The 25,231-nt window shown below is 36.1% G+C and overlaps 5 protein-coding genes and 1 pseudogene across 6 annotated transcripts; 4 read left to right on the forward strand and 2 right to left on the reverse strand.

The window, feature by feature from the left end:
- Positions 1 to 49: 49 nt before the first annotated feature.
- LOC105781811 (ethylene-responsive transcription factor ERN1) lies at positions 50 to 1,651 on the forward strand. Its single transcript, XM_012606335.2, has one exon. The coding sequence runs from the start codon at positions 776 to 778 to the stop codon at positions 1,547 to 1,549; it is 774 nt and encodes a 257-aa protein (XP_012461789.2). The 5' UTR covers positions 50 to 775; the 3' UTR covers positions 1,550 to 1,651.
- Positions 1,652 to 2,393: 742 nt separating this feature from the next.
- LOC105782720 (tubulin alpha-5 chain) lies at positions 2,394 to 4,631 on the reverse strand. The gene is made up of 5 exons (XM_012607653.2): positions 4,375 to 4,631; positions 4,044 to 4,258; positions 3,753 to 3,952; positions 3,111 to 3,619; positions 2,394 to 2,885 (listed from the first exon to the last, which is right to left on the reverse strand). Exons 1-5 carry the CDS (start codon positions 4,485 to 4,487, stop codon positions 2,573 to 2,575), a joined length of 1,350 nt encoding a protein of 449 aa, XP_012463107.1. The 5' UTR covers positions 4,488 to 4,631; the 3' UTR covers positions 2,394 to 2,572.
- Positions 4,632 to 7,939: 3,308 nt separating this feature from the next.
- On the forward strand, positions 7,940 to 9,900 carry LOC105783515 (L-ascorbate oxidase homolog). The gene is made up of 3 exons (XM_052625914.1): positions 7,940 to 8,187; positions 8,284 to 9,390; positions 9,477 to 9,900. Exons 1-3 carry the CDS (start codon positions 7,940 to 7,942, stop codon positions 9,775 to 9,777), a joined length of 1,656 nt encoding a protein of 551 aa, XP_052481874.1. The 3' UTR covers positions 9,778 to 9,900.
- A 3,381-nt stretch (positions 9,901 to 13,281) lies between these two features.
- On the forward strand, positions 13,282 to 15,318 carry LOC105783516 (L-ascorbate oxidase homolog). The gene is given in 6 exon segments (XM_012609017.2): positions 13,282 to 13,618; positions 13,715 to 13,962; positions 13,965 to 14,192; positions 14,195 to 14,224; positions 14,227 to 14,818; positions 14,905 to 15,318. Coding segments are annotated over 6 exon segments (1,647 nt in total). The 5' UTR covers positions 13,282 to 13,370; the 3' UTR covers positions 15,206 to 15,318.
- A 2,258-nt stretch (positions 15,319 to 17,576) lies between these two features.
- On the reverse strand, positions 17,577 to 19,659 carry LOC105783517 (L-ascorbate oxidase homolog). The gene is given in 4 exon segments (XM_012609018.2): positions 17,577 to 18,060; positions 18,142 to 18,996; positions 18,998 to 19,246; positions 19,344 to 19,659. Coding segments are annotated over 4 exon segments (1,653 nt in total). The 5' UTR covers positions 19,592 to 19,659; the 3' UTR covers positions 17,577 to 17,759.
- A 3,286-nt stretch (positions 19,660 to 22,945) lies between these two features.
- LOC105781154 (L-ascorbate oxidase homolog) lies at positions 22,946 to 24,984 on the forward strand (annotated as a pseudogene). The gene is made up of 3 exons (XR_008192418.1): positions 22,946 to 23,263; positions 23,360 to 24,464; positions 24,551 to 24,984. The product of XR_008192418.1 is annotated as an L-ascorbate oxidase homolog (transcript).
- The last annotated feature ends 247 nt before the right edge of the window (positions 24,985 to 25,231 follow it).

The following is a 25,231-nucleotide window of genomic DNA, read 5'->3' on the forward strand; positions in this document are numbered from 1 at the left end:
GCACGAACTGGTTGTTTACTTTGCTTTTATGTCTGCCTTTAGTATTGAAAGATGATTATCACAAATTTCATATAGCAAATAAAATTTAAATCCCAAGATTCTTTGTTTAAAATTTCCAACTTTTTTTTTATCAAAAAGGGTTTCTTTGGGCATCATATTTATAAAGGCTACTAAGGATTAAACCATACCGAAAAGTTCAGTCTACGATTACGTAATTGTTGTATTAGATTTACTATCCTAAATAGTAAATTAATGTTATCCGTCATTCAATTATTCTAATTTTAATCTAATGAAAGAAGATGGAAGTAAATCCAGGGCATTGTCAAGCTACTTGAGATAAATCATTGTTGAATGGAGAACATTTTAAAGGTGAAATTGAACTTATAATCTCAAAAATTGAAGCGAACTTTGAAAACGCTTTGCTTTTATTTATAAAACAGATTCCATTATAATCCAACCTGCTTGATATTCCCCCTCTATTTTGTTGTTTCTTCCATTTGGATCCTTTTTCAACGCTCCCATTCTCTTTTTAGTGGGAGCCTACTTTCTCCAAGTGTCATGCCTGCCTGCCTTCACCAATCCCTCCTTATCATTTGGTCAACTCAAAACCCTTTGAGATATCAGTCACTAACTATACAACAGATTATGCCCAACATGCTTCCAACAATGTCAAGACACCCTTCCCACAAACTTTCAATATCCCCCTATATAAAAACCCTACCCCCTCACCTCTTTTCTTTCACCCCCCCCCCCCAACAACCTTTTCTTCTTTCCAATGGAACACCAAGTTCAAACCCAACAAAAAGGCAAGTTCAAGGAGAGGAGAAACAAGTTTGTTGGTGTAAGGCAAAGACCATCAGGGAAATGGGTTGCTGAGATCAAAGACACTACACAAAAAATAAGGATGTGGCTTGGTACTTTTGAAACAGCTGAAGAAGCTGCTAGAGCTTATGATGAAGCTGCTTGTCTTCTTAGAGGTTCTAATACAAGAACCAATTTTGCAACTCATGTTCCTACTGATTCTCATCTCTCTTTGAAGATTAGGAACTTACTTAATCATAAGAAGAGCTTGAGGCAAGGGAAGAATAATAATAGTAATAGTACTACCAACTCCAACAAAATCACCATTAAAGCAAGTACTATTGTTGGCAGTAACGACAGTATTAATAGTAGTATCAGTAATGCTGGTACCGATAATTTTACGTGTAATTCGTTGGTGTTTGATGGTGCATACAGGCCCGAGTTGAGCGGTTTTGTAGGGGAACTTGGACTGGATCCGTCGCAGTTGGGGCAATCCTGGATGATTCCAACAGGGTTTGATCAGATTCCTTTAAGCCAAGGACTGGAGTTGCCGCAAGAAGTTGGTGTTTTGCCTCAAGGGATTGATCAAGAGCTCATGGAATTTGAACGCTTGAAAGTAGAAAGACAGGTATCAGCAACTTTATATGCAATGAATGGGGTTAATGAGTACCTTCAAAGTGCAGCATTTGATCCGAATGATGCTATTTGGGATCTTACTACACTTTGTCACTTATTCTGTCAAAGTTGATTTCTCTCTTTCTAACTATGAAACTAGAGGCTGTTTCTGTTCCTAGTGTTTAGAAACAACAATTTTCAATGTCTGAAATGAAAACTATTGCTGTTTCAGTTATGTTCCTCACAACATTTTTGCTCTTACTCTTTCTTCTAACAAGTTCCATGATTTTTGCTCCTACTCTTTCTTCTAACAAGTTTCATGGTATACTCAATTCTGATTCTAACAAGTTCCATGGTGAAGTCCTCTTAGATGATATCCCTGTATTTATGTTCGAATACTGATCAAACACTTGTTAAAAATGAGTACTTTAAATAAAATAGGTAAAATTATAATGAAATTTATTGTATTAAGAATCGAATTGCATTTTACTCTATTTACTAAAAAAATAGTAAATTAGTCACTATACATTAAATTAAAAAGCAAACCAATCTTTCTAATAAAATTTTATTCATTTCTATTGTTAAAAACTAATCCTCAGACGTTAACAAATGTACACATGACATATCACTTGCCATTATCTAATTATTATGCTTTTTCAACTTCCATCTACAGATTAATTTGGACTTAAGTAACCCATTTTCTGAGTGAAAACAAAATATATTTTAACTCTTAATACAATGAAATAAAGCAAAATAATGATTTGGCCATTTTTGCTCCTATAAACTACACCTTTCATAAATAACAAGGAAAACATTTATAACAAAAATGGTGTGCAACACAACTCTGAATATAACTTCATTGGTGGCATAAAAAGGGTCTAGACAGATTATAGGTACAATTTGACAATCTTACAGCAACCATAAATGTTGTTTATGGAACACCTTTCATAAATAGAAGACACATTTATAACAAAAAATGACAAACACAACTATAAATATTACTTCATTGATAGCATAAAAAGCCCTTAGGCAAATGATGGGCACAATTTAACAATCATACGGCACACAGGAAGACGGTGCTACACAAGAACAAAAGATAGGAATACCCTTAAACACACAGCTGATATTCAAAAGTAAATATTTCAGCATACGAACATCAATAGTCTTCGGCATCCTCTTCGTCCTCTACACCTTCGGCTCCGACTTCTTCATAATCTTTTTCGAGAGCAGCCAGATCCTCACGAGCTTCAGAGAACTCTCCTTCTTCCATGCCCTCACCAACATACCAATGCACGAAAGCTCTCTTCGAGTACATGAGATCGAACTTGTGGTCAATGCGTGCAAACACCTCAGCCACTGCTGTGTTGTTGCTTATCATGCAAACAGCTCGCTGCACCTTAGCGAGATCTCCTCCGGGTACAACAGTTGGAGGCTGATAGTTAATACCACATTTGAAGCCAGTAGGGCACCTACACATCCAATCGAAAAAAAAACTTTTCAGAGAAAGGGCAAGAATATATTGGAGACACAAGGACATCCTTAAAATACATTGTGCTACTATATTCCTGCATGAGATACTTAGGTATATACTATTATATAAACCAATCCCATATCATAATGATGGCAAGGGCAATTTCCTAGCTAGTGAACTAATGAAGCAGAGTTTTCCATCCTTCCATATGAAATTCTCTTACCAGTCAACGAACTGCACAGTCCTCTTCGTTTTGATGGTAGCAACAGCAGCATTAACATCCTTGGGGACAACATCTCCCCGATACATCAAGCAACATGCCATGTACTTCCCATGCCTAGGGTCACATTTTGCCATCATGCTTGAAGGCTCAAACACAGCATTTGTAATCTCGGGAATCGACAATTGTTCATGGTATGCTTTCTCAGCTGAGATGACAGGTGCATATGAAGAGAGCATGAAATGGATACGGGGGTATGGAACCAAATTGGTTTGAAACTCAGTAACATCCACATTGATAGCTCCATCAAACCTTAAAGAAGTTGTCAAGGATGATATGATTTGAGATATCAAACGGTTCAAGTTAGTGTAAGTTGGCCTCTCAATATCAAGGGAACGACGGCATATGTCATAAATTGCTTCATTATCCAAGAGCACAGCCACATCAGTGTGCTCAAGAAGGGAATGAGTAGACAGAACACTGTTGTAAGGCTCCACAACAGCTGTTGAGACCTGTGAGTTTAACAGAGACAAAACCAAAATGTAAACTTGCATACCACAAAAAGGTTTCAAAGGCCAAACATGAAGCATAGTTCTAGCAAACTCAAATGCATATTACCGCAGGCTTTTAAGCTAAAATGGTTACCTGTGGTGAAGGGTAGATGGTGAAACCAAGCTTTGACTTTTTACCATAATCCACCGACAAGCGTTCTAACAACAAAGATCCCAGACCAGAACCAGTTCCACCACCAACAGCATTGAACACAAGAAACCCTTGTAAACCAGTGCAGTTATCAGCTAACTTCCTAACACGGTCAAGGCAAAGATCCACAATTTCCTTCCCAACTGCAAAAAGGACAAGCATCAATCTTTGTAAGTAACCCAACAAAAAGAACAACAACAAAAAGAAGAACCACAGATGATGTTTATAGTGTACTTGTATAATGGCCTCTGGCAAAGTTATTGGCAGCATCTTCTTTGCCAGAAATAAGCTGTTCAGGGTGGAAAAGTTGTCGGTAAGTCCCAGTCCTAACTTCATCGATCACAGTAGGTTCCAGATCCACAAACACAGCTCTAGGAACATGTTTCCCTGAACCAGTTTCACTAAAGAAAGTGTTGAAAGCATCATTTGCTACACCTACAGAGGTGTCACTGCAACAAAGTCACAAACACATTGAAAACCAACTGTTATCCCTTCAGAATCTGTCATGAAAGAACATAAAGTTAGCATCTTTTTGCTAAAAAAAATGGGTTTTGAAGATAAAAACCTGGGCATCATTCCATCGGGTTGGATTTCATGTTCAAGGCAGTAAAGCTCCCAACATGAGTTACCGACTTGAATACCAGCTTGACCTATATGAATGCTTATGATTTCCCTCATGTTTTGGTGAAAAAAAGGAATGGATTTGATGATCTAAGAGGAAAGGATCTGAGAGACGAATGTTATGGACTTTGTTTACAAGAAATGGAAAAGGGGAAGACAGTACACAGAGAGACCCAGTGAGTGCAGGATTTTTTTCAAAGTGGGAAAGAAGATAATATAATAATATATACATACAAAAATAGCATTTAACTAATGGGAATTGATGATATTTTGGCGTCCGACAGCCTTTACGTGGGGCCCATACTTTTGCTTAGCTGGCCACCACTCACCATGATCACGACTCTCTTCGAGTCTTTTAAGTCCAAACTAGGGTTGGTTGAAAATTAAAAATCAAATGTGTAATCGAGTAAAATTTAATTTGATTTAAAATTTCAAGTTTAATATTTGGCAACTGCTCTATCCAATATTTGCTTTGTTTTAAGATATAATCGAGTTATTTAAGTTAGAGTTTAATTAAGTTTATTTGCTAATTTCTGTATTTAAGTTTGAACTCGAGTTTAACTCGATAATTAATTTTAGGGTTAATAACATATATTAAGGAAAATAATGCAATTTCATAATATAAAAACATGAAAAGCTTGAGAAAGCTCTTGAGTAGTTCGGTTCAAATATTAAGCTTGAATTCGACATGATCGAAAGCTTGAGTTTGAGTGGCTCGATAATTACCGAATCGAGTTCGATTTTTTGAGTCGAACTTGAGTAGCTTGCTAGCACTAATGTCTCATTTATATCCCTAGTGTAAGGTTTTTAGAACCAAATTAAGGGTTGAATCGATCGGACCACCAGTTCTTGGTCCGACTAGTTTATTCGGTTCAATTGAATAAATTATTAAAAATAAAATATTAAATATTAAAAAATAGAAAAATAAAAAAATTGTTCAATTGGTTATTTTAGTTCAGTTTTTTTATTGATTTATAAAAATATAAAAAAATCACTTTTTATAATAATATAGAACTTATGAATGTGAATTTGTTAAATTCTCTACTTAGTTGGGATTCGATTAATAGATCTCACTAATTCAAGAGTTTTATTATGGTAGAGTTGTATATTTATTTATTGAAAAGAAAAATTCTTTATATTTCATATAGGGTAAACTACACCGAGGACTACTAAATTATTATTAAGTTTACGTTTTAGTCATTTAACTTTAAAATTACAAAATGGTCATTAAACTATTCAGAAGTTTTTATTTAAGTCACTGAGCTATTAAGTTTTTTTTAAAGTCCGACTAGTGAGCTCCAAGCAATTATTACTGTGGATCAGTATCCATCGGTGATAAAATAATATACCTTAGATCCAAGTCGATTTGACGTTCAATGCCAGATATCAAAGAAGAAAAATGTTTGGATTTTGGTTGACAAATTCATGATGTTCAAAGTTATTTCATGAAAAAATAAACTGCAGAAGAGAAATGGAAGAATAACTCTCAATTGGTGCAAGCGACGCGAACAAAGAAGATCATATAACAATGATTTAATAACCCAATGACTTCAATAAAAATTTACTAATAATTCAGTGAATTTAGTTTTCCTTTTCATATAAAATCTTTCTGTTTCATCAATTTAAGAATTGAACTATCCGTTTAAACTCGAAAGTATAGTTTAAACTAAAAATATTATAAAAGAATAAAGTTCGAAAAATGGGTTTATACAAGATTTAAGTTACATATTTTATTTCAATCGAATTTTAGGTGGAAATTTTTTTACTGGACCAACTTAAATTATATATATTTTAAAAAATAAAATCAAAATTAAAAGATATAAGGGGGATGAGGTAGGACCAGCCAGGATAGCATGACATTTAGGGTTCTACAATAATGAGCACCCAACGTTAGGAAGATGATGTGTTTTTTGTTTGCTTGTTTGGATAAGAAGTAGTATAGATTTATTCACGAGTTGATTTATTCGATCAAGTTTAAAGATTTTTTTTTGTTGAAATAGGGCTCTAGTTGAGTCTTGAATGTTTAAACTTGAGCCTGATTTAGTTAATTTTAATATATTATGTAATTTATAAATTAAAATTAAAATTAAAATTATTGTAATATATAATATTATAATGTAAACATTAACAAAATTTAAGATGCCTATATATAAAATTTAAATAAATGAAAAATTACATAAATTTATTAAATATTAAATATAAATAAATACGAGTTGATTTGGGTAAAATTTTATACCTATATTTTAAGATTGGATCAAGTTTGAACAAACATAAAATGTATTAATACTATTCTTAAACCGACCCAACTCATGAATATGTGTAAATATTTTCATTGCCAACAATATGATAATTAAGATTTTCTTCTATTTCATATTTAGTAAATTATATTAAATTTTAGTGTATTACATTAAATTTCAAACTGATTTTAGGAGATATTCAATCTTGTACTAATACTATTTTATTCTCTTAATCTTATTTGGATTTGGTTTGGGAAGAAAATTAAACTCGTATTTTAATCTGATCCGGGTTTGAGTAGAGAAATGAGCATAATTATTTTAGAATGGTTCAGTTTGAACTCGGTTGAATTAGGTCTACTTTGTACTAGAGGCAGCTCGACGGTCCGCCCGAAATATGGGTTTGGGTAAAAAACGAGGCCCATTTTTTAAAATAATTTTTTGGTGTTTATTAAAAAATGGGCCGGGCTGAGCCGGGCTCGAGCTTAGAATTTTTTTCTCGGGTCGGGCCTGGACAAAATTGCAGGCCCATATTTCGGGCCGGGTCGGGCCTGGGCCTAGGAGGCGGGGCAAAAAAATTTTTGGACCCAGTCCGGCCCGGCCCGGCCCATGAACACCTCTACTTTGTACTATGTGTTTTTAATGAATTTAGCTACTCTCATTTAATATTTTTGGTTCTTTTTTTTTTGGTGAAATATTTTTGGTTCTTTATTTATCGAAATGTATATTTTCAATATGACTTTTTTTTTTAAATGTGGTAATATGTCATATCACATAACCTCTTAACTAATAATTAATTTTCCTTTTATATATATTCAATATTTAATTATATATAAAACCTGTATAATTTAGTTAACATCAAAGTGTAGTTATCATGATTGTAGAATAAAAGAGGTTAAGGTCTCTTTCTATTAAAAATATACTATAGTTATCTACATCTAAAATTTTAAAAATATATAAAATAATTATTTCCCTAAAGAAAAGGTTAGCCATCCATAGAGTGAATATTCAAATCCTTGTGATAACAGAAAACAATGATTCAAAATTGTAAAACCAAAAATGGATTAGTGCTAAAAGCAAGGAAATAAATGAATGGATGAGCTTCTTCTAAGGGATTAAGATGGAAGAATGGAAGAGGGGATTGTGTGGTATAAAAGGAGAGGTATGCATGCAATTCAAAATCAACTCAAGCAAATCATCTCCCTCTTCCTCTAGAGGGGATAAACAGTATAATAAATTACATTGGAGACGTGGTCGGAAAAAAAGGGTAAAGAGATGGCTCGATTAACATTAATATCGATGTTAGTTCTCTTGGCAGGATCAATGCTTATGGTTCAGGGCGGAGATCCCACCCTTTTTTTCGAATGGAACGTCACCTATGGAACCATTGCTCCCTTGGGAGTGCCAGTAAAGGGTATTCTTATTAACGGGCAATTCCCGGGACCAAATCTTAACTCTACCACCAACAACAATATCGTGGTCAATGTGTTCAATAACCTTGATGAGCCATTCCTTGTAACATGGTAAGCGACTACCAAGAGTAGTTTCTTTTTTACATTAATATGATTATGCTAGTGAAGAGTCGAGCTAATTATCTGTGGAAATGGGATTTGTTGCAGGGACGGCGTGCAACATAGGAAGAACTCTTGGCAAGATGGTGTTCTGGGAACCAACTGTCCTATCCCCCCTGGGAAGAATTACACCTATAAATTCCAGGTGAAGGATCAGATTGGCAGCTACATGTACTATCCGGTGACGGCTATGCATAAGGCGGTTGGTGGTTTCGGTGGCCTCCGTGTTAACAGCCGTCTACTCATCCCTGTTCCCTACGCCGACCCGGCTGATGACTATACTCTCTTAGTGGGAGACTTTTTCAACAAGGGACACACCGGCCTCAAGAAGATTCTTGATAGCGGTCGCAACCTTGGGAGATGTGACGGTGTCCACCTTAATGGGAAAGTTGCGAAAGGTGATGGGAAGGATGAACCTCTGTTTACGATGGAGGCAGGCAAAACGTACAAGTACAGGATTTGCAATACGGGTATCAAGACATCTCTGAACGTCAGGTTCCAGGGCCACACCATGAAATTGGTTGAGATGGAGGGTTCCCACACAATGCAGAATGACTATGACTCCCTTGATGTTCATGTTGGACAGTGCTTCAGTGTGCTTGTTACTGCCAACCAGGAACCAAGGGATTACCATGTGGTGGCCTCTACCCGTTTTACCAGACGTGAGGTTACAGCAACCGGCATCATCCGTTACAAGAATGGCAAGGGAGCTGCCTCATCCGAGTTGCCACCACCACCTGTTGGTTGGGCTTGGTCACTCAATCAATTCCGTACCTTCCGTTGGAACTTGACTTCTAACGCTGCTAGGCCTAACCCTCAGGGCTCCTACAAATATGGTTCCATTAACATTACCCGCACCATCAAGCTTGCCAACACTGCACAAAGAGTAGATGGCAAGCTCCGATATGCTCTTAATGGAGCCTCCTATGTCGAACCAACCACTCCACTAAAACTTGCAGAATACTACGGCGTAGCCGACAAGGTTTTCAAGTATGATACCATTCCCGATGAGCCACCAAGTGACAACACTAAGGTAACTTTGGCACCTATTGTCCTCAACATGACACACAGAAACTTTGTGGAAATCATCTTCGAGAATCACGAGACCGCCATTCAGTCTTACCACTTGTCTGGCTACTCATTCTTTGCCGTGGGGTAAGTATAGCTTCTAACGTAACAAATACATGTGGTGATTTTATTGCCTGAGTTGAAGTAATAAGTTGTATAATGATTTGTTGCAGCATGGACATTGGGAAATGGAGCCCTGAGAAGAGGATGAACTACAATCTTCTCGACGCCGTGAGCAGACACACCATACAGGTATTCCCCAACTCCTGGTCAGCAATCCTATTGACATTCGACAACTGCGGGATGTGGAACCTGAGGTCGGAGATATGGGACAGGCATTACCTTGGGCAACAGCTTTATGCTAGTGTTATTTCCCCTAACCGATCCCTCAAGGATGAGTACAACTTGCCGGAAGGTGTATTGACTTGCGGCATCGTGCAAGGCATGCCAAGGCCTCCACCTTTCAGCAGTTAATTTAAATAAGCTTATAAATCTGTATCCAATTCTGGTGTATGGGGAGAGAGAGGGTGAGAAAAGCTTGAGTTCTGTACAATATGTAATGAAATAAAAGCTTTTGGACCACTTTATTGTTACTAATTTTCGTGTGTTGCCCTCGAATATACACACATTTAAGTTATTTTCAATATAAAAAAACAGATATTTTCAAAATTGTACAATATTTTAAAGATGAATGATTTAAGCATGGTTTATACTACTAATTATTTTGATATTTTCAAAATTGATATAAATAAATAATTAAGTTATATTAACAAAGAAATTTAAAATAAATAATCTATATATTTTTGTTGATATACTTCGCTTTGAACATTGATCTTCATCAATATAAATAAATCATTCTACTATGGCGGTTCAACTTTTTGTTTCTTTTTATTCATTTATTTTGTAAATTTCAAATTTAGATATGTCAAATTGTAAACATTTATTTGTCAAAAGGCTCTTTAAAATATGAAAAAAATTAAGTCATTGTATACATTTTGTACTTAATTAAGTCCCTATCATTAATTAAAATAATCAATTAAGCCACGTAAAATAAATTGATGGAGCAATAGATAGAGATAGTAATAGCTTCTAGATTAATCTATTATTTTTCCTATAAAAATATTAAAAATTAAAAAATTATCAAAATATAAATATTATTAAATATTAAAAAATAAAATTGGTATAAACTTATAAAATTTTAAAAATTCTAAAATTAATAAAATATATTTAAAATATTTAAAATTTTATAAAAACATTACAACTCTATAAAAATAATAAAAATATTAGAAGTATTAAATTTGATATAAAATAATAATAACTTGATTTGGGTTGGATTAGTCATTGGACGGTTAGACCAAAATCGACAAGGATATCGATCTAGAGAAAGCCATTAGGCGGTTGACATTGGAACCGGATGGTTGAACCGATTCTTTATCTTTTTAATATATATATTTTATTTCTTAATGTTTTATTTAATTAAACCGACGAATTAGTCGAAATGGTAAACCGATGGCTTAATTTAAATTTTTTGAAAAGATATTAGATTAAACTATAAGCTACCACGTCTCATCATCTAATTGGCCTACCAATTTATTTTAACGATCAATGTAATCAATTTGAACATCGTTAAATATTTTAATTAATGCCAAGAATTTAATCGGGTGTAATTTAATATATGGATAGACCTTTTGACATATAAACCTATTGAAAATAAGGTTATTATATTTTATCTCCCAATAATTACATGGAATATTTGAAATTCAAGCACTCCCTAGATGACTTTGCTTGGAGACTAGCATAATTTAAGGCACTCTTCGCACGAAGATGGACAAATTGTGGATGATTAAGAAATTGAATAGTCTGCTATGTTTGAATATGCTACTAGCTCGTTCTAATAATTGAATTATTTGAACAAAGTTGAGAAACAAGACCGGAACGTCAAGAATCCAAGGACGAATAATGAATTTGGTTTGTGATCTCGTGTCATAACTCATTAAGTAGCTAAGTTTAATGAATTGATATTGATGAATGTTCTCATAAAAGGCATGTTATAGCTTAGTTGACTTTGATGGCAATAATGGCTGTGATGATTTTCATATGGGTATATATTTTAGTATTCCGGTGTAATGAGCGTTAGGACACATCACTTACTTTAATTCTTTGTTGGGTTATTAGGTACTTCAATATACTAATTTGCGTAATCACCATTGAATTTGAAATCGATTAATAAGTGTATCATGTGTCTAAGATACGTAGTGGTATATGATTGAAATTGATTAATAGGGACTAAAATATAAGTATTATGTGACTTATGCTTAAGTTATAACAGATTTTGTAAGTCTTAGGATGATTTGAGAAATAAGATGACATGTTTAAATGGTATAAATTGTCTTTTTATATCCTAATGTCCGATTTTCGTATATCTCAAAATTTTCCCGCTCGAATTAATTCAGCTTTATAACTATACTCTAAGGCCTCAAACTATCAATAAAACACCATTTTTGTCCAAAGTTCTCAACAATCTCATTCAAGCTCTCAAGAACTCATCAATGGCTATATTATCTATGTTTAATTAAGTCTTGTTTCTACACATCCCACTTCATTTCTAGCATGTTTTCCACAAAGTTGAAGCTTAACACTAGATATTCATGGATTCAAGTTTTCATTCTCTAAGTTCTCTAATGCTTAGGCTATGTTCATCAAAGTATCACAAACTAAGATTTTAACAAATTCAAGTGAAAAGTTCACCTTCCTTAGTAATTTGATGGACGATAATGGAAGAGTAACCTAAAGAATTTCTTTCTTTCTTTTGCTTCTCTCACCAATTGAACACACACACACACACACACACACACACACACACATATATACATAATTAATCTAATTACTCATTAATCTAATGGCTGCAATTGAGCTTAAAGAATGGTCAATAGAAATGAATGGCAAGGATCAACGCAAGCCACTAACTAAGAATAAGCACTTAGGTTCTTGGCATAATTACCACTGACAAATTTGTTTAATTCTTAAATCAATTCTCTTTATTTTATTCACCTCACAATTAGTCTTTGATCAATAATTACTGTTCTTTCAATCTAGTCCTTGTACTTAATAATTTATCTAATTTAATCCCTTAATAATTCTAATTTCTAATTTCATGTTCATCTTGTAAATGTCTCGATTTAAGATTTTTGGACTAGTTCGATTTCGAGAATTCAGCCCCGAAATTGAAATTTCTGACCCCAGTGAAAATCAGAATGTTATATGCAAACTGCTCGACATCCTGCAAGGTCTCCATAATGGATTTCTTCACATTTGTGTCATTGTTGCTCGTGGTTCGATCCACCCTCGGTATTCACTTCAACTGTAACAATGGTCATATTCGTTGCCATGAGTGATGTGGAAAAATTGTTAATATTTCGTTAAGTAATTTGAAATGGATCATGACTAATTTGGTGGAAAGAGTTAATAAAATAATTTCTCCACATTTTGAGTGTTCAAAATTTAATTTATTATAAAATCTCTTGTAAATAATGTTACAAATGAATTTGTCATGTATCGTAAACCCTTGCAAAAAAAAAAAACTAATTATATTTTTTTCAAAATATTTTTTGTGTCATAATTTAAGTTTTCATATAAGAAGGTTGGTTTCACTTTAATACAATTTCTATTTTTAAAATTACAATAGTTTATCTATATTTATAATAAAAGAATAACTAAAAGGTAACAGAAAAAACTAAAGTATTTTTCATAGAAGCAACTACTTTCCTAAAGAAAAGGTTAGCCATCCATAGAGTGAATATTCAAATCCTTGTGATAACAGAAAACAATGATTCAAAATTGTAAAACCAAAAATGGATTAGTGCTAAAAGCAAGGAAATAAATGAATGGATGAGCTTCTTCTAAGGGATTAAGATGGAAGAATGGAAGAGGGGATTGTGTGGTATAAAAGGAGAGGTATGCATGCAATTCAAAATCAACTCAAGCAAATCATCTCCCTCTTCCTCTAGAGGGGATAAACAGTATAATAAATTACATTGGAGACGTGGTCGGAAAAAAAGGGTAAAGAGATGGCTCGATTAACATTAATATCGATGTTAGTTCTCTTGGCAGGATCAATGCTTATGGTTCAGGGCGGAGATCCCACCCTTTTTTTCGAATGGAACGTCACCTATGGAACCATTGCTCCCTTGGGAGTGCCAGTAAGGGGTATTCTTATTAACGGGCAATTCCCGGGACCAAATCTTAACTCTACCACCAACAACAATATCGTGGTCAATGTGTTCAATAACCTTGATGAGCCATTCCTTGTAACATGGTAAGCGACTACCAAGAGTAGTTTCTTTTTTACATTAATATGATTATGCTAGTGAAGAGTCGAGCTAATTATCTGTGGAAATGGGATTTGTTGCAGGGACGGCGTGCAACATAGGAAGAACTCTTGGCAAGATGGTGTTCTGGGAACCAACTGTCCTATCCCCCCTGGGAAGAATTACACCTATAAATTCCAGGTGAAGGATCAGATTGGCAGCTACATGTACTATCCGGTGACGGCTATGCATAAGGCGGTTGGTGGTTTCGGTGGCCTCCATGTTAACAGCCGTCTACTCATCCCTGTTCCCTACGCCGACCCGGCTGATGACTATACTCTCTTAGTGGGAGACTTTTCAACAAGGGACACACCGGCCTCAAGAAGATTCTTGATAGCGGTCGCAACCTTGGGAGATGTGACGGTGTCCACCTTAATGGGAAAGTTGCGAAAGGTGATGGGAAGGATGAACCTCTGTTTACGATGGAGGCAGGCAAAACGTACAAGTACAGGATTTGCAATACGGGTATCAAGACATCTCTGAACGTCAGGTTCCAGGGCCACACCATGAAATTGGTTGAGATGGAGGTTCCCACACAATGCAGAATGACTATGACTCCTTGATGTGCATGTTGGACAGTGCTTCAGTGTGCTTGTTACTGCCAACCAGGAACCAAGGGATTACTATGTGGTGGCCTCTACCCGTTTTACCAGACGTGAGGTTACAGCAACCGGCATCATCCGTTACAAGAATGGCAAGGGAGCTGCCTCATCCGAGTTGCCACCGCCACCTGTTGGTTGGGCTTGGTCACTCAATCAATTCCGTACCTTCCGTTGGAACTTGACTTCTAACGCTGCTAGGCCTAACCCTCAGGGCTCCTACAAATATGGTTCCATTAACATTACCCGCACCATCAAGCTTGCCAACACTGCACAAAGAGTAGATGGCAAGCTCCGATATGCTCTTAATGGAGCCTCCTATGTCGAACCAACCACTCCACTAAAACTTGCAGAATACTACGGCGTAGCCGACAAGGTTTTCAAGTATGATACCATTCCCGATGTGCCACCAAGTGACAACACTAAGGTAACTTTGGCACCTATTGTCCTCAACATGACACACAGAAACTTTGTGGAAATCATCTTCGAGAATCACGAGACCGCCATTCAGTCTTACCACTTGTCTGGCTACTCATTCTTTGCCGTGGGGTAAGTATAGCTTCTAACGTAACAAATACATGTGGTGATTTTATTGCCTGAGTTGAAGTAATAAGTTGTATAATGATTTGTTGCAGCATGGACATTGGGAAATGGAGCCCTGAGAAGAGGATGAACTACAATCTTCTCGACGCCGTGAGCAGACACACCATACAGGTATTCCCCAACTCCTGGTCAGCAATCCTATTGACATTCGACAACTGCGGGATGTGGAACCTGAGGTCGGAGATATGGGACAGGCATTACCTTGGGCAACAGCTTTATGCTAGTGTTATTTCCCCTAACCGATCCCTCAAGGATGAGTACAACTTGCCGGAAGGTGTATTGACTTGCGGCATCGTGCAAGGCATGCCAAGGCCTCCACCTTTCAGCAGTTAATTTAAATAAGCTTATAAATCTGTAACCAATTCTGGTGTATGGGGAGAGAGAGGGTGAGAAAAGCTTGAGTTCCAAATGTATTTAATGAAATAAAATATTTTGTTTATATTCAAGTCATGCGCAAGCTTTCAACAATTTCATTGCTGCCATGTTTTAATTCTAATTACTTTGTTCATTATTAAAATCATATAATGCATTAATAAGAAAAACCATCACAAAATAGTGTGCATCACTAAAACAATTAATGAATAGACCAACTTTCTGTTTTCTTCTTCCTTTTCTATTTTCTGCTTTCTGTTTCGGTTCATAACAGAACCAGGAGACGAAACATCCCTCAGTCCGCTCCTGCAAGGTAAGATTCTCCCAAGAAATTTACTACTGTTCCCTCTTCCAAAGAAGAAGATACTCTACTGCAAAAGAAAGAGCAAACAATTTTGTCAACCGTCTGCACCAACAGATATTTGCTGTGTACAAAGAAGCACTTCATTGAGTAGAATGACTTGCTACAATTTGTTGCTTTTGTAAAACCATATGCCGAGGAGGGGGTTTATGGGTTTTATGTCAATCTTCTCAAGTCTGTCAATAAGTCTTCGAGCAAACTCTTCCACAAAGCTTATATTCGAGGAAGATGGTATAATTTTTGGCCCTACACAAATTTGGGAGCTATTGCTTCACTCATGCTTGATAGATGTCAAGCTAGATGAATTTTATGGTACAATGGTCAAAACCATCACCAATGGAGTTCACCTTACCTTGCCCTAAGCAACTGAGCCACAAGCTTCTACTCTAGAGCCCACTTATGCTGGCCTGTTTGCTATTGCAACCAGAAACTGGATTCCTAATAGCCAAAGGAATACAGTTACAAAGAAGATTGTTACTCTGCTTAGGAAGATTTGTGATGTGATTCAACTTGACTTGGGAGAGCTTATTTTTCAGGAAATCATCAAACATACTAATTTTGTTTACCCCAAGTTATGTCTTTCTTTCCATTCACTTAATTTTTCAGATTCTTTATAATCAAAATCCAGAAATTGTATTGGCTACTGAAAAATGTGAAAGGAAGCCTATAGAGTTGAAGTATTCATACAAGTGGCTTGAAGGGAAACACCAGGTTGCACTCCCTGAAGCTGTTCCTGATGTTGTGGCTCAGCCTGTTGGAGTTGGCACAAAGGAAGACATTTCATCTCCAACATCTTGATGCTGAGATTGCCTCCCAAGAAAAGGTCATTCAACAACTTCAAGCCAATGTTCGACGAGTCAAAGCATTGTGGAATGATCTCCTGGCCAAGCTGCTTCAGTTGGGGTTTGGAAAATCTCTTGAACTAAAAGGGGGAGTGGTATAAAGGACTTGGCACTACAGGTGACACTACTGCAATTAGTATCATGTTTTTTCTTTTCTTAGTATGATGATTTTTCTGTGCCAGAATCACCATAAACTTAGGGTTTCAGTTGTCATGTGGGGATGAAATAATTTACCCCCACAATATTGGGATTCCAATTCTCATCAAAGAATTTGCAACCCTCAGTTTCAGAAGCTATCTGCTAAATGAAATTTGTTTTATTTTAATGTTTTTGGGTTGTAATTTTGAAGACTCTAACTTGAATTATGTTTATTTTAATTGATATTTTGAGAACCTTTATCCCATCTATGATATAAATTCTAGTGCTTTGGTTATAAAGGCTGTTCTCACTACTTATGCATTAATGATTATTTTGCTTGATTATGTTTGTATTTGAAGTATGATGGATTAAGGGTGAGCTAAAATTGAAATTTTTTTATTTAGATATTTTAAGATTTTAAATTAATAAAAATGAAATTGCACGTTGGCTCCTTTAAAATGATAAAAATTTGATTTAACCTTATAAAAATTATAAAGACATAGGCTATTAAAATTGTGAAATTGTAATTTTGCTATCGTAAAAAATTACAATTTAATTTCGGTCCCCTAAACAAATTTTCTGGCTTTGCCTTTGATTTCTTGGGAGAGCATTTGTTATCGTGAACTTACCAATACTAAGCAAATTTTCTATTTAATATTTATTTTTGTATGATTAATATTTAACTATCATAATTTCAATTCTGATTAAATTTTAGATATTTAACTATATTTTTAATGTAAAATTTTGAACCATTAAATATATATATTAATAAAGATGGTATTTAGATTAATTGAAATTTTACTTGCATGATAAATAAAATAATAAATTCAACAGTTAAAAACATTAGTTAACTTTTATTTGTTAATAATTCGTTAATTTATGTAAGTTTTACATATTTATCTATTTGGATTGTGATTGTATTATTTTTCATTATATCCTATTTTAATATTTTTATATTATTTACGAAAATAACTACATTTAAAAAATAAAATAAATTTCACACACACATTAAATAGAAAAAATGAAAGAATTTATTATTGAATGACAAATAGTACGCTGAATGATGATTACATCAAGAAAATTAATTTATTGGAAAAGTCAGCATTAGTCACAACAAAGGCCGTTTTATGTGCATTTGAAGCAGAACTGGTTCCAGGTTTATATAAGCTTTAAACTAGGTGTAAGCTGGTGGTGGCCTTGGCATGCTTTCCACAACACCGCAAACTAGTGCACTCTCAGGCATGTTGTATTCGTCCCTGAGTGATTTGTTAGGGGAAACAACACTAACATAAAGCTGTTGCCCAAGGTAACGCCTGTCCCATACCTCTGACCTGATGTTCCACATTCCACAGTTGTCGAATGACAATAGGATAGCTGCCCAGGACTTGGGGAAAACCTGTATGGTGTGTCTGCTCACGGCATCAAGAAGATTGTAGTTCTTCCTCTTCTCAGGGCTCCATTGCCCAGTCTCGACACTGCAACAAATGATTATAGAAATTTAGTTAAACGGAAAGTAATGACTATATACTAGAAGAATTTGAAGACCAAATACTTACGCCACAGCAAAGAAGGCATAGCCACACAGGTGATAAGACTGGATGGCTGTTTCGCGATTCTCGAAGATGATTTCCATAAAGTTTCTGTGTGTCAAATTGAGGACAACAGGTTCCATGGTTACTTTAGTGATCTCAGCTGGTGGGTCATCAGAAATGGTATCATACTTGAAAACCTTGTCAGCTACGCCGTAGTATTCTGCAAGTTTTAGTGGAGTGGTTGGTTCGACATAGGAGGCTCCATTAATAGCATATCGAAGCTTGCCATCTACTTTTTGAGCAGTGTTGGCCAGCTTGATGGTACGGGTAATGTTAACGGAACCATATTTGTAGGAGCCCTGAGGGTTAGGCCTAGCAGCGCTGGCAGTCAAGTTCCAACGGAAGGTACGGAATTGATTGAGTGACCAAGCCCAACCAACTGGTGGTGGTGGCAACTTAGGTGAGGGTGCGCCCTTGCCATTGGTGTAACGGATGACACCAGTTGCTGTAACCTCGCGTTTGGTAAAACGGGTAGAGGCCACAACAAAGTAATCCTTTGGTTCTTGGTCGGCTGTAACAAGCACAGCGAAGCACTGTCCAACATGAACATCAAGGGATTCATAGTCATTTTGCACTGTGTGGGAACCTTCCATCTCAACCAATTTCATGGTGTGGCCTTGGAACCTGACGTTCAGAGATGTCTTGATACCCGCATTGCAAATCCTATACTTGTAGGTTTTGCCTGCTTCCATGGTGAAGAGAGGTTCATCGCTACCATCACCTTTAGCAACTTTTCCATTAATGTGGACACCATCACATCTACCAAGGTTGCGACCGCTCTCAAGAATTTTCTTGAGGGTGGTGTGTCCTTGTTGAAAAATCTCCTGCTATGATAGTATAGTCATCAGCTGGATCAGCATAGGGGACAGGAATGAGTAAACGACTGTTAATACGAAGGCCACCGAAACCACCAACCGCCTTATGCATAGCCGTCACTGGATAATACATGAAGCTGCCAATTTGGTCCTTCACCTGGAATTTATAGGTGTAATTCGTCCCGGGGGGGATAGGACAGTTGGTTCCAAGCACACCATCTTGCCAAGGATTCTTCCTATGCTGCACGCCACTCCTGCAACAAAATTCATTTCCATATATATATATATATATATAATTAAGCTCAACTCTTCACTAATATAATCAAGGGAAAAAAAAGTACTCTTGTTTACCATGTCAAAAGGAATGGCTCATCAAGGTTGTTAAACACATTGACTATAACATTGTTGTTGGTGGTAGAGTTCATATTTGGCCCAGGGAATTGCCCGTTAATAAGAATACCTTTTACGGGAACACCCAAAGGAGATATAGTGCCATAAGTGACCTTCCACTCGAAACTAATGGTGGGATCTCCACCTTGAACCATAAGCAGTGATCCTACCCAGAGAAAAAACACCACTATTATCGTCAATGGAGCCATTTTATTGGCTTCAAAGTCTCTTATGTAATTTTATGAATTAAGGCTGTTTATCCACTCTTAGAGGAAGAAGATTTGTTTGAGATGATTTGAGTTGCATGTTGGCTTACCCTTTTATACAACACAACTCCTTCTAATACAATCGTTCTTCACCATTCAATTTTCTCTTGAAATCCTTAAATTAGCACATCCATTTGTTTATTTTCTTTTAGTATATACTATTTTTAACATTAACCAATTTGATTTTACCGTGATTCTCTTTTGTTCTAAAATAATATTTGCACATTAATTCATTGTGTGGACGGCTAATATTTTATGACTAATGCATCTTCATCAAAATATTTAATCCTTACCATAATTATTTATTTAATTATATGGACGATATAAACGTGAAGAAAACACAAATAAGAATTTAACATGAAACCAAATCGACATTAGAGAAAAAAACATATATAAGAAATATTCTAAATTTATAAATATATATATGATGCTCAATTTTTTCCTATATTTTTAACATTAAAATTCTAGTTTTATATAGATTTTGATATACATTAATTTATAAATGTACATATTACTATTATTTTATATTCACATCATGCTCAAATTCTCTTTCCTATATTTTTATTTGTGAAATTTTGGTTTTCTATTCTTTTATATGTTGGGCACATGAGAAACTTGGGTTTGTGCTCAGTGTTTTGGGTTGAAGCTTGGATAAAAGGGCTTAAATATTGCATAGAACAAGGGGTTTCACAGAGTGGGAGTTGAAAACAACAATGCTGAGCTTCTTTCTTTACTTGATGACCAAAATGGAGAGTCAAGTTCTTGTAAGACACATCCAAATTCTTTTCAATCACAAATTGAAAATTACATAAATATAGAGGCAGATTGTTTGGGAAAAATGAGCCAAAGTAGATTTTATTTCATATAAATACCAATGATCAGGCCTTTCAGAGGCACACTGGTTGAGTTGAGATATCCTTTTATATGCTATAAGCCTCGATTGCTCGTTTTCCTTTTCTGTCTCGTACCTCCTCTCTTTATCGTTGTGCCCATGAACACTCTTTGTTTCCCTACTACGATTGCACAGCTCATTACTACCTTCTGAACGTTCCACAACCATATTTGACACAGTTACCCCCATTTTCATTTTCTTGGACTAATGAGCAAAATCTAACACCCTTTATGTTACTTGAAATTTCATCGTCACTTTTATCCAAATGCCTACTAGCCCTCCTGCACCGATGATCATCACAACCTGACAAAGGTCAAACCTCACTAGAGGTAAAGCCACCATCACAGCCAAGGACATTGGACTCACATTATCTAGATTTGCAATTAATTCGTTGACGTCCTCTTCACTTGATGAACGAATCACTTCAACTTCTAACACTTTCAGATATTTGGATTTGCAGAACAACACTTACCTTACTCTGTAGTCTCTGATCCATGTATTTAACTAAGCTCTTTTTGCTGGTTTCTTTGAGGACACTATTCTAAGAGTAATTGACGTGCTAAGTGAAGATAGTAGGAACTTTTAGCTCCTACGCTCTAATGTTTTTTTTTTTTTTTTTGCATTATGGCTAGTTGAGCCTTCCTTTGTACAAAAAGAACTAGTTTAATCTAATAGTTGAATCTCAAATTTAAATAGTTGTTATTCACTTTTCAAGCCACCACGAACATATTATGGAAATTAGAGGGACAGAAACAAGGTAGCTGATTCATTGTCCAAACTACAAGTTTCAGAAGATTTTGGAATAAAGTGCTCACTCGACCCCTCAGAGAAATCGATACATTATTGTTATTAGACAAATTGGGGTCATGCCATCCCAATGGTATTTTGATGTAGAACAGTAATGCCTATTTGAATTTCCCTTGTCTTTGAACTCTAGAATTTTCTTGTATTTAATTTAGTCATTGATTTATGTGGATAGGTATTAAAATTAAATTTTGATGATTGGCATTCTAATTAGTAAAAATTCTCTTTGGGATCGATATTTTATACCACTTGTAACGATACATATACTTGCGTGTGATATTCGATTAAGTTCAGAGCACCTTTTGTTCAAAATAATGGTGTTTTACGAATAACTATGCTTAGAACAATTTCTATTTAGTAGAATTGTATTTTTTCGAAAGAGTCATTATTCAGAATAAGTTCTACCAAACGGAGCATTACCATAGAACAACTTTTGTTTGAAACAAGTAAGAATAACCCTTTTCCATGAACAACTCTCGTTCAAGAACATCCATTGTCTTGCATTCTAAGAGATGTTCTGCGGTAAAGGTTTCACAAGATACCGCTTCACCAAAGTAGAAGAAGTGAAAATAACCTCTGACGAGTTCTCGGGTTGTCTTCACTCTTGAGATTTTCGGAGAACTTGGCTTGGTAGATTAAATATGGAGATAATTAAGTAGTTTCCTCTTAACATTTTCCTCTAACATTGAGTGTTTTTCCTTCATTTCAAAAATATGGTGAACATTTCTTCAATATTCATCATTATCATCACCAAAAAGGCCATTCACCATCCCGTCTTAACCATATATTGCCATTGCAATTGAAACCTAATTTCATTACTCATAATAAATACCTAGTATAAATAGGAGCCCATCACAACTAGTTGAGTGACTTTTTGGCACTTTGATACTCTAATTCTCAAAGCTCTCTAAAATTCTTTCAACTTTTGTTGTTGTTGTTGTTTAGCCTTATCATCAACTACAATTCCCTTTCTCTTGCTTATCAAACATCACTTGTTGCTGTGATCAATGTTATAGGATCAGCTCTAGTATTCTTCTCTGCCTTCTTTCGATATATCATGTTCACTTATTTATAAAGCTCCCTCTGAACCCTCTACAATGTTTTAATTTTATCTATATTACTCTCATAGAATACCACAAATGGATATATGATGTTATTAGTATGTTATAATCTCTAAAAAAATGAAATTAGTTATAAATTTCTTTTCATATTATTTATTCAATTTGAACTTTTATGGTTTAATTATATATGAAGTTTCACTTAATATCAACTGTCTATAATGATTATATAATAATGGAGGTTAATGTTACTTTAATACATTTCATATTTATATATTTAAATTAAGAAAATAACTAAAAGAACTCTCATCGGGGTAACCATCGTCCTAAAAAAAAGGTTAGCCATCAGCATAGTGGATGTGCAAATCCTTGATGGAAAAGAAGAGAATGATAAACTCAAAATGATTAGTGTTAAAAACAGTATTTGCTAAAAGCAAGGAAATAAATGAATGGATGAGCGTATTCTAAGGGATTAAGATGGAAGAATTGAAGAGGTTGTGTGGTATAAAAGGAGAGGTATGCATGCAATTCAAAATCAACTCAAGCAAACCATCTTCCTCTTCCTCTAGAAGGGGATAATTAATAAATTACTGTCGGGCGAAAAAAAAGGGTAAGAGATGGCTCGATTAATGTTAATATCGATGCTATTTCTCTTGGCAGGATCAATGCTTATGGTCCAGGCGGAGATCCCACCCTTTTTTCGAATGGAACGTCACCTATGGCACCATTGCTCCCTTGGGAGTGCCAGTAAGGGTATTCTTATTAACGGGCAATTCCGGGACCAAATCTTAACTCTACCACCAACAACAATATCGTGGTCAATGTGTTCAATAACCTTGATGAGCCATTCCTTGTAACATGGTAAGCGACTACCAAGAGTAGTTTCTTTTTTACATTAATATGATTATGCTAGTGAAGAGTCGAGCTAATTATCTGTGGAAATGGGATTTGTTGCAGGGACGGCGTGCAGCATAGGAAGAACTCTTGGCAAGATGGTGTTCTGGGAACCAACTGTCCTATCCCCCCTGGGAAGAATTACACCTATAAATTCCAGGTGAAGGATCAGGTTGGCAGCTACATGTACTATCCGGTGACGGCAATGCACAAGGCGGTTGGTGGTTTCGGTGGCCTCCGTGTTAACAGCCGTCTACTCATCCCTGTTCCCTACGCTGATCCGGCTGATGACTATACTCTCTTAGTGGGAGACTTTTTCAACAAGGGACACACCAGCCTCAAGAAGATTCTTGATAGCGGTCGCAACCTTGGGAGATGTGACGGTGTCCACCTTAATGGGAAAGTTGCGAAAGGTGATGGGAAGGATGAACCTCTGTTTACGATGGAGGCAGGCAAAACGTACAAGTACAGGATTTGCAATACGGGTATCAAGACATCTCTGAACGTCAGGTTCCAGGGCCACACCATGAAATTGGTTGAGATGGAGGTTCCCACACAATGCAGAATGACTATGACTCCTTGATGTGCATGTTGGACAGTGCTTCAGTGTGCTTGTTACTGCCAACCAGGAACCAAGGGATTACTATGTGGTGGCCTCTACCCGTTTTACCAGACGTGAGGTTACAGCAACCGGCATCATCCGTTACAAGAATGGCAAGGGAGCTGCCTCATCCGAGTTGCCACCGCCACCTGTTGGTTGGGCTTGGTCACTCAATCAATTCCGTACCTTCCGTTGGAACTTGACTTCTAACGCTGCTAGGCCTAACCCTCAGGGCTCCTACAAATATGGTTCCATTAACATTACCCGCACCATCAAGCTTGCCAACACTGCACAAAGAGTAGATGGCAAGCTCCGATATGCTCTTAATGGAGTCTCCTATGTCGAACCAACCACTCCACTAAAACTTGCAGAATACTACGGCGTAGCCGACAAGGTTTTCAAGTATGATACCATTCCCGATGAGCCACCAAGTGACAACACTAGGGTAACTTTGGCACCTATTGTCCTCAACATGACACACAGAAACTTTGTGGAAATCATCTTCGAGAATCACGAGACCGCCATTCAGTCTTACCACTTGTCTGGCTACTCATTCTTTGCCGTGGGGTAAGTATAGCTTCTAACATAACAAATACATGTGGTGATTTTATTGCCTGAGTTGAAGTAATAAGTTGTATAATGATTTGTTGCAGCATGGACATTGGGAAATGGAGCCCTGAGAAGAGGATGAACTACAATCTTCTCGACGCCGTGAGCAGACACACCATACAGGTATTCCCCAACTCCTGGTCAGCAATCCTATTGACATTCGACAACTGCGGGATGTGGAACCTGAGGTCGGAGATATGGGACAGGCATTACCTTGGGCAACAGCTTTATGCTAGTGTTATTTCCCCTAACCGATCCCTCAAGGATGAGTACAACTTGCCGGAAGGTGTATTGACTTGCGGCATCGTGCAAGGCATGCCAAGGCCTCCACCTTTCAGCAGTTAATTTAAATAAGCTTATAAATCTGTATCCAATTCTGGTGTATGGGGAGAGAGGGGGAGAGAGAGGATGAGAAAAGCTTGAGTTCCAAATGGATTTAAAGAAATAAAATGCTTTGGACCATTTGTTTATATTCAAATCATGCGCAAGCTTTCAAGAATTTCATTGCTGCTACCATGTTTTAATTCTAATTTCTATGTTTATTATTAAAATCAAATAATGCATTAATAATAAAAACCATCACAAAATAGTCTGTGTCACGAAAGCCTGTATGGAATGGCTCAGCCCGTGTGGCTCCTGAAACATGCTCTGATTTTTCGAGTTTCGTTTTTTTTGCTTGTTTTGCTCTCAAATGCTGTCTAAGTATAGAAACATGAATTTAAAGG

The sequence above is a fragment of the Gossypium raimondii genome, chromosome 13 (assembly GCF_025698545.1).
Source record: "Gossypium raimondii isolate GPD5lz chromosome 13, ASM2569854v1, whole genome shotgun sequence".
Lineage (NCBI taxonomy): Eukaryota > Viridiplantae > Streptophyta > Magnoliopsida > Malvales > Malvaceae > Gossypium > Gossypium raimondii.